At 35.9% G+C, this 13613-nt stretch overlaps 2 protein-coding genes across 4 annotated transcripts; one reads left to right on the top strand and one right to left on the bottom strand.

Annotated features, from left to right (window-relative positions):
* Nucleotides 1–888: 888 nt before the first annotated feature.
* Nucleotides 889–8000, bottom strand: adprs (ADP-ribosylserine hydrolase). Its single transcript, NM_001004565.2, is given in 6 exon segments — nucleotides 889–1367; nucleotides 1445–1545; nucleotides 3386–3573; nucleotides 5274–5481; nucleotides 5555–5651; nucleotides 7464–8000. Coding segments are annotated over 6 exon segments (1113 nt in total). The 5' UTR covers nucleotides 7642–8000; the 3' UTR covers nucleotides 889–1026.
* Nucleotides 8001–8170: 170 nt separating this feature from the next.
* Nucleotides 8171–13348, top strand: haus2 (HAUS augmin like complex subunit 2). 3 transcript variants are annotated; one of them, XR_012392801.1, is made up of 8 exons: nucleotides 8206–8293; nucleotides 10694–10801; nucleotides 10881–10976; nucleotides 12040–12109; nucleotides 12192–12324; nucleotides 12422–12530; nucleotides 13010–13267; nucleotides 13317–13348. XR_012392801.1 is itself a non-coding variant. In NM_001201430.1 (7 exon segments), coding segments are annotated over 6 exon segments (609 nt in total). In that variant the 5' UTR covers nucleotides 8171–8293; nucleotides 10694–10714; the 3' UTR covers nucleotides 13124–13348.
* Nucleotides 13349–13613: the final 265 nt, after the last annotated feature.

The following is a 13613-nucleotide window of genomic DNA, read 5'->3' as shown; positions in this document are numbered from 1 at the left end:
AAATTTCAGGCGGGAAGTGTCTTCCATCTGGCCACTCTGTTAACAGACCTCATTGGTGGATTGCTGCACAGATGGTTGTCCTTCTGTAAGGTTCTCCTCTCTCTTCACAGAAGAACGCTGGAGCTCAAGACAGAGTGACCATCGGGTTATTGATCACCTCCCTGACTAAGGTCCTTATCCCTCTGCCCGTTCTTCACAGATAAATAGGACTTATTCGACATGACTTTAATGCACCATGGAATAAAACACCATGAAGAACTGTAAAAACCACAAGACAGTTTAAGGTAAAAATGATTGACAGCACCATACTCTTGACAAAGAAAGATGCCACACACACACACCACACCCTAGTCCAGAACATTTGTCGGTAAAACTGATATATTCATGTAAAATATATAAATATATGAGCAATGCAACATGTTGTTCCTGACAAATAAAACAAATTTCAAATAATGGGACAGAACTGTGACCCTTCTAATCTCACCAAAACATTCTCATTTAAATTCACCTTTGATATAAAAAGTAATATTAAAATGAATGATTATTGAGTGTTTCTTCAGTAAGTCATGGTAAAATGTGTTAGCCATTATTTTTTTTACAGAAAAATAAATGATGATTCATCTGTTTTCACCCATTTTATTACTCTTCCAGAGGTTGAAAATGTATACTTTTTGATTTATTTTTGTTACTATAACTATTTATTGTTACTTTTTGTTACTATGATTATTTGTGTAACTATTGTTAACTTATTTTAGTTACTATAAAAGCATGCCATTAAATTAGACATTCCTTCTCCTCACCTGAGAAATGATGAATTCCACCGTAAGTCATTTTAGAGCGCGCTTTAAAAAAAGCAAAAGAAAGAACCAATCTGATATAATTTACCAATGAAAGGGTACCATTCTGTTCTTTTTATTGTAAACAATTTTGCACGAGAAGATTCACAATTTTATAAACACAGATGATGGTGCATTGGACACGATGTGCCAGGTAAAGTTTTTCTTGTGCGTGTGGCACTGTAGTGGCTCAGTCAGTGTTTGTGGTGTGCGGCTGATTGTTCCCCCTGTCCTCATTGTGCTGTGGAAGGCAGTAGAGATCATACAGACGCCTTGCTAAATCATCAGCCTCGTCCACCCCTTCACAGCTGACCTGCCAGCTCAGGGGAATGGAGTCGATGCCGTAATGTGCCCCTGCGATCGCCCCTGCCATGCATGCGATGGTGTCTGTGTCGCCACCCAGAGCCAAGCTATAGGCTATCGTCCTCTCCAGTCCTCCGAATCGCTCCGGCAGACCATCCTGGGGCTCCAAACAATACAGCACACAGAAGATGGCAGTGGGCACAGACTGTAATGCAGCGATGCCGTTCCCTAATTAAAAGAAAAAGAGCGTTAAATACAAGAAAAATCATTAGAAAATCATTTGGAAGGTTTAAATGGACACTGACCCAGTTCAGATATGACCTCCTCGATGCTCACGCTGGTTTTGTCCATGAGTTCTTTCACTCTGCGCAAACGTGAACAATATGGAAACTCTGATAAATTTAGCCTGTGGAGGGAAACACAGTAGCTCGTGAAGAAGATTTTTTTTAATCTTCCTAAAGGTATTCTCTAAATTTGCAAGCATGTGAACTAAAGATTTTGTGTGTGTGTGTGTGTGTGTGTGTGTGTGTGTGTGTGTGTGTGTGTGTGTGTGTGTGTGTGTGTGTGTGTGTGTGAGTGAAATGAGCCCACAGAGGTGCTGGAGCCTGCTATGAGAAGCTACTGAATATGCAAATGACTGATTATACAGTTTAAGTTAGAATTACTAGCCCCCTTTTGATTTTTTTTTTTTTTAAATATTTCCCAAATGATATTTAACAGAGCAATGACATTTTCATAGTATGTCTGATAATATTTTTTAGATAAATATCTTATTTGTTTTATTTCGGCTAGAATAAAAGCAGTTATTAATAAAAAAAAAAACATTTTTGGGACAAAATTATTAGCCCCTTTAAGCTATTTTTTTTTTTCCGATAGTCTACAGAACAAACCATCGTTATACAATAACTTGCCTAATTACTCTAACCTGCCTAGTTCACCTTATTAACCTAGTAAAGCCTTTTAATGTCACTTTAAGCTGTATAGAAGTGTCTTGAAAAATATCAAGTAAAATATTAATTACTGTCATCATGACAAAGATAAAATAAATCAGTTATTAGAAATGAGTTTTTAAAACTATTATGCTTAGAAATGTGCTGAAACAATCTTCCCTCCATTAAACAGAAATTGAGGAAAAAAATAAACAGGGGCGCTAATAATAAAGGGGGACTAATAATTCTGACTTCAACTGTATATGTTATAAACATGTGAGTTATATGTGTAAGAGGCATTTAAGAGAGTCAGTGACATAGTATTAAGTTATTATACAATTATGACAATGTATGTAAACCCATATAACCAACTTAGAAGAATTTGGCAAAGGCAGCACTGGAAACACTGTAATGTAAACCTGAACCTGAATATACCTGAGCTAGAAGGTCAGAGAGCCGAGACTACAACAGATAAATGTCACTGGACCACCTAAACACATACTTAACCTTTCAGTAAAGTAAAAACTTCTCCAAATATGGTCAGATGTGAAAACGAGAACAACTAGAGGTGGGGCAGAGAAACGTACAAGGGACACAAAACACTTCAGATGGTCTAGGGGAGAATTCAGGTTGTACTGAAGGGCAGTTTTCGGACATCTGGGCTTATTATTATGCTTTAATAAAGTCTATTTTCTAGTATCCAAAATCTCCAGTCTGGTAGTGTTTAATTTATGGAAAGGTCAGGTAACTGCGACACTCGCAATTAAAGGGACACTTCACCTGAAATTGGTTCCAAACATTTGACTTTTTTCCCCTTCTGTTACACTCAAAAATATCTTTGCAATGTGTTGTCATTTCATTTGGACTGTGTTATGATATAGAATATTTATTATTAATGTTTTGAATTTGTACCTTTTACAATTTTTTTAACATAATTTTTAATGCATCATTTTTTCTATTTTATTATTTTTTTGTTCAGTGACACATTTTATTTGTGTCATTTTAGTAACTTTATTTCATGATTTCTGATTGTTCATCTTTCCTATTGCTGGGTTGCGGCTGGAAAAGCATCCGTTGCGTAAAACATATACTGGAATAGTTGGTGGTTCATTCCACTGTGGCGACCTCTGATAAATGAGAGACTAAGCCGAAGGAAAATGAATGAATGAATTTTATATTTAATTAAAAGAGAAAAGGAGTTTAAACATTCTTCAAAATATCTTTGATGTTCCACTGGAAAAAGTGATTTACTACATTTAATATCTTTTTTTTTTTGAGTGAACCAGCCCTTTAAGATACACACAGATGCTCACTTACGCTTTAGCATCATGCTTGGCTGTTTCGTCTTTTTCCAGCTCTTCCATTTCTGAGATCAGTTTGTCGATGAAATCTTTAGGCAGAGCCAAAGCACCCTGGAGCGACAGATGGACTGCAAGGGCCTGCAGCGCTGCCCCATTGTAGCCCAAAGAGCATGAGTGTGTTAGCATAGCGCCAAACCGCGAGTACTGCCAAAGACAAATGGAAGGACAGAATGTTAGTCTGAAACAGAGCAAATTAGCCTGTCCAATTTAAACCAGCAGTTCTGAAACTCTGAAACCAAAATTGTTGTGTATATGCTAAGATATGACAATTTATACAACAGTTCTGTCTGGTTCTCGAATCTGGCTGATAGCCATGCGATATGCAATAACAGCACTCGTACAGCCTCCTCAACCTTCTGTATTACTCCGCCCACATAGAGTGACAGCAGATCAATAAACTCACTACAGTTTGACAAATATTGCAGCTGTTTGACAACATAATGTACTTCTGAGGCTTTTTAGGCGAGAATGCAGTTCAGATTGCAACTGTGCAGTTTATTTATAAGGATAGTGTCTATTTTAAATATTTATAATTTCTGAGATACAGTGCATCAGCATCCATTAGCCATGTCATTAAGCAGAGCAAAGACGATTGACGTTGTCCATCCACAAAACGGCGACAGAGACCACATAATAAGCCCTTAAAGGAGAAAAGATTGGCGTATTTTCAAACCACAGCTGATCAAATCATTATGTAACTGGTAAGTGACTTTCTTAGTCGATCTCTCTCTTTTTTATGTTGCAGTGCTGTATTTATACCACAGTAATTGTAGTGTGTTGAGTGTAAGATGGGACTCGCATATCAGGAATGTTTGTATTTTGTGTTGACCACTCTGTATAAAGCTGAGTTACATTTTGGTACTTATAAGCACCATTATGCCATTGAACTGTTGTATAAACGCAACACACTCGTAGCAGAGCAATATGACGCATTTCTACTCATGTGATATTGCTCATATGTCTTCTGTAATTATGAGCTGCTTGATTTCAGACTTTTTTCAGTCGCTGTATTAATCTATTCAATTAAAAATATAAGCACAATTTTTGGTTTATTATGTTGTTATTAAAAAATAAAAATATGCTGAACACAGAGGAATATATTTTAAAGAGTACTGGTGGCTGACACGCATCCACTTTCATAATGGGAAAAAAATGACGTTGGAAGTCAATGAGTGCCATAAACCAGAATTTTTAAAAGTATAATTTATGTTTAACAGAAGAAAGGAACTCCGATAATTGAAGGGTGAGTAAATATTGACTGTAATAATCATAGTATGTACTAGACTGTAATCATTTTCAGTTTTGGGTGAACTACGACATTTATTTGCTCAGTCTAAGATGAAGTAAACATTGTTAGCAGACTATTCATCAAGATTGTTTTTGGTAAAATCATGGTCCTTGGTGATTCATTATTAAACCTTAAAGATTTTACTGATTCACAGCAAGTCAACATGTTTTCTGTTTAACTATCCAGTTAATTATCACCATTCCTAGTTGCAACAATTGTATTAAAAGTTGTAAACGGCGTTAGCTCATGCTTGAGTTTGCGTCCACACATATGTCATTGTTGAACAGGAAGCTCTGTCATAAACACACTTAGGAACACTTGTCTAGATTAAGCATAATCACGTAATAAATGGTGTTCAGTTTCTAGCACTGGCCAATCGTATCTCTTTGGTTTCAGTCGCTGACTGGCATTATATGAATCACTAAAGACCGCGATTTCCATTAAAATCTTCTTTAGTGTTTTTCAGAAGGAAAGAAGCCACCTACATCTTGACCTGAGGCAGAGTAAATTAACAGCAGATGTGCATTTTAGGGTGAATTATCAGAATCTTTTTGACCTTGCGGACATCAGCACGACTTCTGAAGGCCAGAGCGAAGGGCACTGCTCTCATGGCTCCTCCATTGCCGAAAGATCCACGGCCACCAAACTGAGCCTGTGCAGGCTGGAAGACATCCTTCAGATGGGGTGACGCAAGCTTCCTCAGAACCTGAACGACACCCGAGCCGTAACCTCGCCCTGGAGAGTGACTATACTCCTTTGCAAATCTAAAATCAAACAATGTGATCAGTGAAAATGGAATACTAGTTCATGAGGACTCCGTTTCCATAAGCAATGTACCTTTGAGCCATGTCTCGCTCATCGAATGTCATCCTGGTGAGGAGCGAATCTGCAACGCATCGCATCATGGCGGTGTCATCGCTGTACTGAAGAATTCCTGAAAATGTGTAAATTTAGATTAAAATGAGCTAAGATTGTACGATTGTGACCATCTCGGAAAGCGTGTTTTCAATCTAGGATTGACAGATGCTCAAAAAGTTCTAAAGAATGCGGCCAGTTTCTGCAAACAGAAATATTCTCCGTCACACCTGTGGACTTTCCTGCCAAGAAATGACCAACCATATGAAACTAAAGAGAAACACACAGCAATCAGGTGCAGTTGAAGACATAAGCAAATTATTGTTATTGTAGATGACATCAATATTCCTTTCATGCATATAATTGATATTTACAATATTTACCATATTTATGGGATTCATTTTGACATTTTTCAAACACTTGTGTTTCATTATATAACAAATAAAAGGCGCATGATATACAGTATAATTCAGTCGCTCCAGCATTTTGTAAGTTTTTTTTTATAGTTTGAGATCAATAAATAATTATTATTTTGACAACAAAACAGAATAATTAAAGCAAATAATACTATAGTGTCCCTGCAATATCCTGGAGAGACTGATAAATGTGCCATGATTAGCATAATACCAAGCCAAAGTATCAAAATATGCAGTGATTTACCTATTTCATTTAAATATAAATACAATTAAGACCAAGTAAAGAAAATGTAGTCAATCATTTGAAAGAAACACAATACATCACTTTACAAAGAAACTTAACCTATTAAATTACATCAATGTCAAATTTTTAAAAATATAACGTGTTAAGTTTTGATGTGGCGACGCAGTGGCGCAGTAGGTAGTGCTGTCGCCTCACAGCAAGAAGTTTGCTGGTTCGAACCTCTGCTCAGTTGGTGTTTCTGTGTGGAGTTTGCATGTTCTCCCTGCCTTCGCAAGGGTTTCCTCCGGGTGCTCCGGTTTCCCCCACAGTCCAAAGACATGCGGTGAATTGGGTTGGCCAAATTGTCCGTAGTGTATGAGTGTGTGTGTGGATGTTTCCCAGAGATGGGTTGCGGCTGGAAGGGCATCCGCTGCGTAAAAACTTGCTGGATAAGTTGGTGGTTCATTCCGCTATGGTGACCCCGGATTAATAAAGGGACTAAGCCGACAAGAAAATGAATGAATGAATAAATGAATGAAGTTTTGATGTTTTTTAAAAATTGTCATTTTTAAAAACCACGTTTAAGTGGTCAGCATTGACAGCATGTCTTTGTATAGACCATTTTTGAGGGATGTAAACAATAACAACTGACCTATTTCCTGTTTTAGATTTTAAATTTCTATAGCTTATGAATGTCCAAAAAGTTCCACATATTGATAAATAATGTTACAATAGCTGTTGTTCGCCTCTTGTTACAGATATGAAATATTTTGACAACAAGCAGGTCATGTTCATGGGCCAATGACTTTACCACACTGAAGTAGTCTATAACAATGTCAAGTGTATTGTCCCTGTTAAATAAACTAATACTTTCATATGGTCTCTAAATGAAAATGTATGCACATGTATATAGTTTTGTTAAATTCCACAGAACATTTACAATTGTATTTCTTCACCTTTTCCATCTCAACTGTATCCTTATTCAAGTATACGCTGAGATTAGTACTAGAAATCAAAACTGCGAGGGAAGCCATTATTTATTTATTTGGAAGTACATGCAGTTATATATGAACTTGCTATAGCATCGCCTGATTTGACCGCAAAGTACCACAGGTGTGACCCCTAAAGTCGGAATAGACCACGAGTTAATAAATCTTGGCCTTCAGACACTGACAGTCAGAGATTGATCATCAAGCGTCAGGTAACGTTTATTAGGCTCGCTGTACGTCAGATAGGAGACTGCTTGGCTCACCGTCGCCCCGTGTGTCGTCCTCCAGAGCGCTGAGATGCTGCAGGACTCGATCCAGAGGCACATCCACAGCGCCTTCAAACTCTCCGCCGATACAGTCGCCGAGTACCGAGCCGACCAGCGCGCCGCGGAACCGCGACAGCATCATCACCGGCGCTACGACACGCGCCGCCGCTGACATCACTACAACCGGACTCGAATATAAACACAAGCTGCACTACAATAAGCGCTTCAGACGAGACACCGCGAGTCTACTGAAAATAATAGTGATACAGTGACAACTGCGGTTTGTTGTGCTTGAGGAGGACTGCTGTCATTGTGTGACCCGCGACTTACCGCACAACCTCAAATAGAACCGCATCACGATTGATCCGGTTTTCCAGAACGCTGTCACTTACCAATAAAACTGCTATAATGAACCTTACAGAAGCGATTGTTTTTTTAGTATCGTGATTTATGTAATCGTGTCATATTTATTTACAGAATAGCGAAGCGATGCTTTGGAAACAGCAATGGCGCGGTTTATTAAATAATATTTTACGTTTCCATGCCTGCTGATTCGACAAATGTAAAATTTTTATATTATTTAAATCATATATATTAATGGCCAACTATAGTTATATAAACCGTTTTGTGGTCTAGTTGTAACTGATTTATTCTACAAATAAAGGTGCAGAGTGTTTATTGTCTTGGGAGGTATTCGTGAATCTGCGGATCTAAAGCAGGAAGTAGGAAGTTGCATTTCGCTTAGGCGGTAGATTGAAAACAACACAGCAGACCACTTCTTTGGCAAAATAAAGCGGGTCGGGATAAATCGCATTGAGGAACTACAGGTAACGTAACACTGGACGCCTTGAACATCGCAAGTGACGAGGAAACATGGCATTTGTTGCCCTGATAGCGGTGTAACGTAAAAAACGTAAAAAAAATAACCAAATGCAGCAAGATATCAAGAGTTACAACAAAGAGCATAGAATCATAGGTCATTCTAAGCTCTTTGGTTACAACAAGAGGGTCTGGGTCTTGATTCTCTCTTCAGTTAAAGGAAACAATGGGTCTTAAATTAGTCTTAAATTCGCAGTCATTTTAATGATACTGTATACAGTGCAGAAATTAACGTATTCCTCTCTATTTGTGTTTTGAAATATATCTAAAAAATAATGTAACATTTGTCAAGATATCTGGAGATGCAGATTGGATGTCTTTCGTTTGTTAGTTTATGCTTAACACGTGACACTTCTGTCAATTGAGTTTGTTTAATTACTTATGATTTCTTTTAATTAAAATTTCTTATTCAATTAGATGTTGTTTTGTTCAATCTCTAAACAATTGGACCAGAAAACAACAAAACTTAGAATTTTTTTGTGTGATTAAATGGTACTGTAACTTGTTTCCACATTGTAGTTTCTGAGTCATTTACACCTTCACTTTATATTTTATGTTTTTGTGTAAGAGTCAAAAGCTAATGGAGATCCATGCTAATCTTTAAACAAAAGTAAAGTGTCTCTATTATAAATTAGTGGTTGTGATTTGGGCCAGACCGAATCGGCAGACATTTTTAGCCATTTATGCACAGAATTTTGTAAAAACAAATCTGCAGATTTATGCGAAATAATTTTGGAAGTATCACAACTAAAAATGTAATATAATAAATAAAAAATAATACCTTTTTAACTTTTATTTAATGTTTCCAATGCAAATCCAATTAGATCCACTTAATTGGTAAACAAAGCAAGTCTCACATATAGTAAATCTACTAAAAGACAGAAAATATTACTTTACAAACTGTATTGTATGTAAATCATATGAACATTTTCATATTAGTCAATAATATCACTGAAATTAATATAAAAACTAAATTTACACACATTTACAAAAGTAAAAAAATAGACTTGATAAATGGTGAGCTGGAAATCTGTGAGTTCTGTGTGCGCATATTCCATGTGGGCCTAGTTGTGGAAAAAAGTAATTTAAAAAGAAGTAAAATTTACACTGAAACTGCAAAAGTAGTTATAATATAACAAATTATACCAACATTAACAATTTAGGTAATGCGTTTAAAAGCTTTTTGCAATATTTGGAGAGCACATAAAACAAAAATTGAAGGGTTGTCAATTTGACTGTCTTATATTGTTTTGTATTATTTTATATTTGTTATAATTTTTGTTTTGCTATTATTTTTATTATAATTTGTTTAAATAATTTTATTGAATGTTGATTTTGTATTGTGAATTTTATGTTGTGTTGGTATAAAAGTTCAAAATAAAATTAAGTTCAGTTACAAAAAAAGGTAATGCGTTTAAACAGCTGGGTGGCACGGTGGCTCAGTGGTTAGCACTGTCGCCTCAAAGCAAGAAGGTCGCTGGTTCGAGTCCCGGCTGGGCCAGTTGGCATTTCTGAGTGGAGTTTGCATGTTCTCTTGCAATATAGGTGAATTGGATGAACTAAAAAACTGGCCTTAGTGTATGAGTGTGTGAATAAATGAGTGTGTATTGGTGTTTCCCAGTACTGGGTTGCGGCTGGAATGGCATCCACTGCATAAAACAAATGCTGGAATAGTTGGCAGTTAATTTTGCTGTGGCGACCCCTGATAAGTATGGGACTAAGCTGAAGGAAAATGAAATTTAAACAGCTGTTGAGGTCTCAATCTGATTTAGTTTGGGTGATACACCAAAGTTTCCACTGGATGTGATTAGTTTCACGATTAGTCTTATAGTGAAAACACAAGATGAGTTTTTTCTATTAGAGTCAAAAACTAATAGAGATCCATGTTAAGTTGTATTTTTTAAACAAATGTAAAGTGTCTATTATAAATTGTCTATTATAAATTGTGTTATTATAAATTTATAAATTTAATTCAATCAGTTTTTGAATTTCTCTCAGAAATGACTGAACAGCATCACAGGGTTAATGTCTAAATGTAGACCACTGAACTCAAAAATATACAGAATGATGGGGAAATGAGATGGGAAGAAAACCAGCTTCTGATTTTAGTTTTCCATGTGAATTCAATGTCTTTAAGATAATGCTACAATTTTGTGAGCAAAATTTAGAGAAAAAAAGCAAGGTCTTATGTTTTTTTCGTTTCTTCTTTTTTTTTGCCCTCATTAAAAAAAACTGTATAAAACAAAAGGATGATATCTTTTTGATTAAAAACAAAGATATCAAATCATAAAACAACTGAAAAAGCACCCTAAATCATTGGTCTTCATTGTTTGTATTATTGCCATCAGGTCTGGAAGAAAAACCTTGTAATGAATTCCTGGGACCCAATTACTTACACAGTTACACCTGCTGCTAAGATTTTAGCCAGATGTGTAGCAGCAGGCACCATGACACAGGTAAACTACACTAGAACATGATTTGTGACACAACGGTTCAGTTGGTTTATTTCATGCATTTGTGTTATTGATGTTTTAGGAGGAGCTTGATGCTGTGCCACGGGATTCAGAAATCTTCTCCTCATCTTTACTTGAAGCTGAGAAGCTGAACAGAATCAGACAAGATCTTGATCAGGTTCAAAGTCATTTCAGCACTTAATGGAATAGTCTATCCTCATTTGGAAATGATGTCATCAACATCCTGCACTTGTTTCAAACCCGTTTGAGTTTCTTTCTTCTGATGAACACAAAAGAAGATATTTTGAAGAATGTTGGAAACTAGTAACCGTTTACATTCATAGGAATTTGTTCCTACTATAGATGTCAATGTTTATCGGTTTCCAGCATTTTTCAAAATAACTTATTTTATGTTCACCTGAATAGAGTTTTTTTTAAAAAGATTTTTATTTTTTTTTAAATTCTGAAAATTTATTTTTGATTTGCAAACCCTCAAAGATCAATTCAGTTTATTCAATTCAAGCATATTACAACAAAAAGGTTATTGTATTATATGTTATTACATTAGTCAAAATCGGAATGTTCAGGTGTTGTGTATAGGATGGACCATATGTTGTGTCCTTTTCCAAAAGATGATATCTATGTGTATCATATATATTATATATATTTTAATTTATATATAATTTTTGTAAAGTTTCATCCAAGATCTGCATTACATGTATTATTTTTTAATGGCTGTCAGTACTTTAAGAGTCAAATATAAAAGCATACACAAGCAAAGCAAAAGTACTACTCATGGTTTCTGATTATAATTTGAGGTCTTCTGAATCGAAATCATTAATCTGCAAAAATAAGTCTATTATAACTGTGCCTCCTCATTTGTGTGTGGTCCCTGTGTCATTATGCAACAGGACACTCACAACGCTCAATACTACGTCAACATTTTCAGGCTACGGAATTAAGGTTGATGTTGTTATTAATGTTCAGTTTCTTGTGCGATTGGTTGTTTGACCTCTACGTTTCATTAGGAGTCGCAGGTATTATATTTATTTTGTATGTATTTACTTCTTTGGCTTTTAAAATGCCAGTAGCTGGTAACATCCAAAGTTTCACCAAAGAACTTTCTTTAATATTCAACTAATTCATCTCATTCATCTTGTATAACTTTACCCAAGCAAATTAACAGCAAATAATGCTACATTTTTTTGACAACTGACATCTTGTTGTTCATGTTGTTTTAGGCTAATTTAGATTTAGAGCTGTTGAATCTGGAAAGAGACTGTGCAGACGTGGCTCACAATCATTATCTCAGTAAGTGTTGCATGTTAACATTTCATTGTAAATGTCCACGCATACTTTACCAATTGTACTAATGAGTGTGTCTTGTTTTGAGGTCAAAGGTTTGCTTCCTTGCAACAGTTCACTTCTCACCTTCAGGAGGTGCTGCGAGAACAGACAGTCCTGCGAGAGAGACTCACAAAGCCTCTGTGTCAGCAGAACCTGCCCATTCAGGCTGATCTGCACAGGTCACTGCCCCGCACAGTTTATAACCACACTTTTTTGTATGATCATGTTTGGTAACGGTATTGATTTTTGATTATTTCACCATATCTTTATGTACAGGTATGTGGTAGAGCTCATGCGGATGGTGGTGGAGTTCGTTCAGAACTTAGATGTGAAAATTGAGATGGTTCGAGCAATTCCGACTACTGACCATCATTTAACTAATCTGGTAAGTGTAGTAGTCTTTTGGCTCTGTGTGTGTGTGTGTGTGTGTGTGTGTGTGTGTGTACTGTATAGCTCTGGAAAAATATATTGGTTAATATTTGTTTTCTATAAATGTCTGATAACATTTCTTCCACAAATCGAATAAAAATAGTTATTTAAATCTCTTTATTTCTCTCAGAAATTGACAATTATTGAAATTGAACAGTTGAAAATCAGGCTTATTACGCCAAATATAAATTTCTAAAGTTAAATGTTGGTATTGTGGTATCTAAAAATGAAGAGTATATTTAATATTTATAAAATAAAAACTCTGACCACACTTTCAAACTGTTTGCTGTCATGATCAAATTTCACTTTCTTTTCATTTAAAGACTTTTGTATATTAAGCTTTCTAGTTATTATTTACATATAATTTATCCACAACCTGTCATATGTAAAATGTAGATCCTATAATATTCATATATTTGTTTTTTACTCCATCAGAGCAAAGCCAGAACTCAACTGCTGGCTCATGTCACTGAGGTCGAGAACCTGTACAAGCAAGTCCTTAAGCGACGAGGACAACCACAGACCAATATTAGGGACATGTCTAGCTGAATAATGTATTTAAGAATAAAATGAACACATCGGTTATTAGGTATAGTATCCATTTACTGAATCTTGTTTGTGTATACATCTAACATGCTTTCATAGTTTCTAAAAGAACTGGTTGGGTTTATATTTCATATACTTCAGCAATATGTAAATATACATGTTTACTATTTTCTTTTGTGTATCTATATTAAATAAGTGCAATTAAATGGTCCATATTTTAAGCCAAAATTTGAGGGTTTTGTTTGCCATGAGTGTAAAATAAGTCGTGAATATCTGATTGGTTGGATATCTGATCCTACTAAGAATTTCTTTCTAGACATTATTAGCCATCTAGCCTGAACATCAGTGACTGCGGTGGTAACCATACACTGTAAAAGATATGGACCTAGTGTCCGTGACGTCACCCATAGGTTTCTAAAGAACCCAAAAGAAGCTACCAGTAGGCGTGGCCAACCATCACCATTTTGTTCGCGCGTCATCGCAGCGCCCTGGG

Source organism: Danio rerio, chromosome 17 (assembly GCF_049306965.1).
Source record: "Danio rerio strain Tuebingen ecotype United States chromosome 17, GRCz12tu, whole genome shotgun sequence".
Classification (NCBI taxonomy): Eukaryota; Metazoa; Chordata; class Actinopteri; order Cypriniformes; family Danionidae; genus Danio; species Danio rerio.
This window is presented reverse-complemented; position numbering and strand designations above follow the sequence as displayed.

Bases quoted from the DNA above. Each gene is read 5' to 3' on its own strand.
- haus2 (XM_021467207.3), top strand. From the start codon at position 10,715: ATGAATTCCTGGGACCCAATTACTTACACAGTTACACCTGCTGCTAAG. The intron at 12,325-12,421 runs GTCACTGCCCCG...CTTTATGTACAG, and splicing joins ATTCAGGCTGATCTGCACAG to GTATGTGGTAGAGCTCATGC. The intron at 12,531-13,009 runs GTAAGTGTAGTA...TTACTCCATCAG, and splicing joins ACCATCATTTAACTAATCTG to AGCAAAGCCAGAACTCAACT.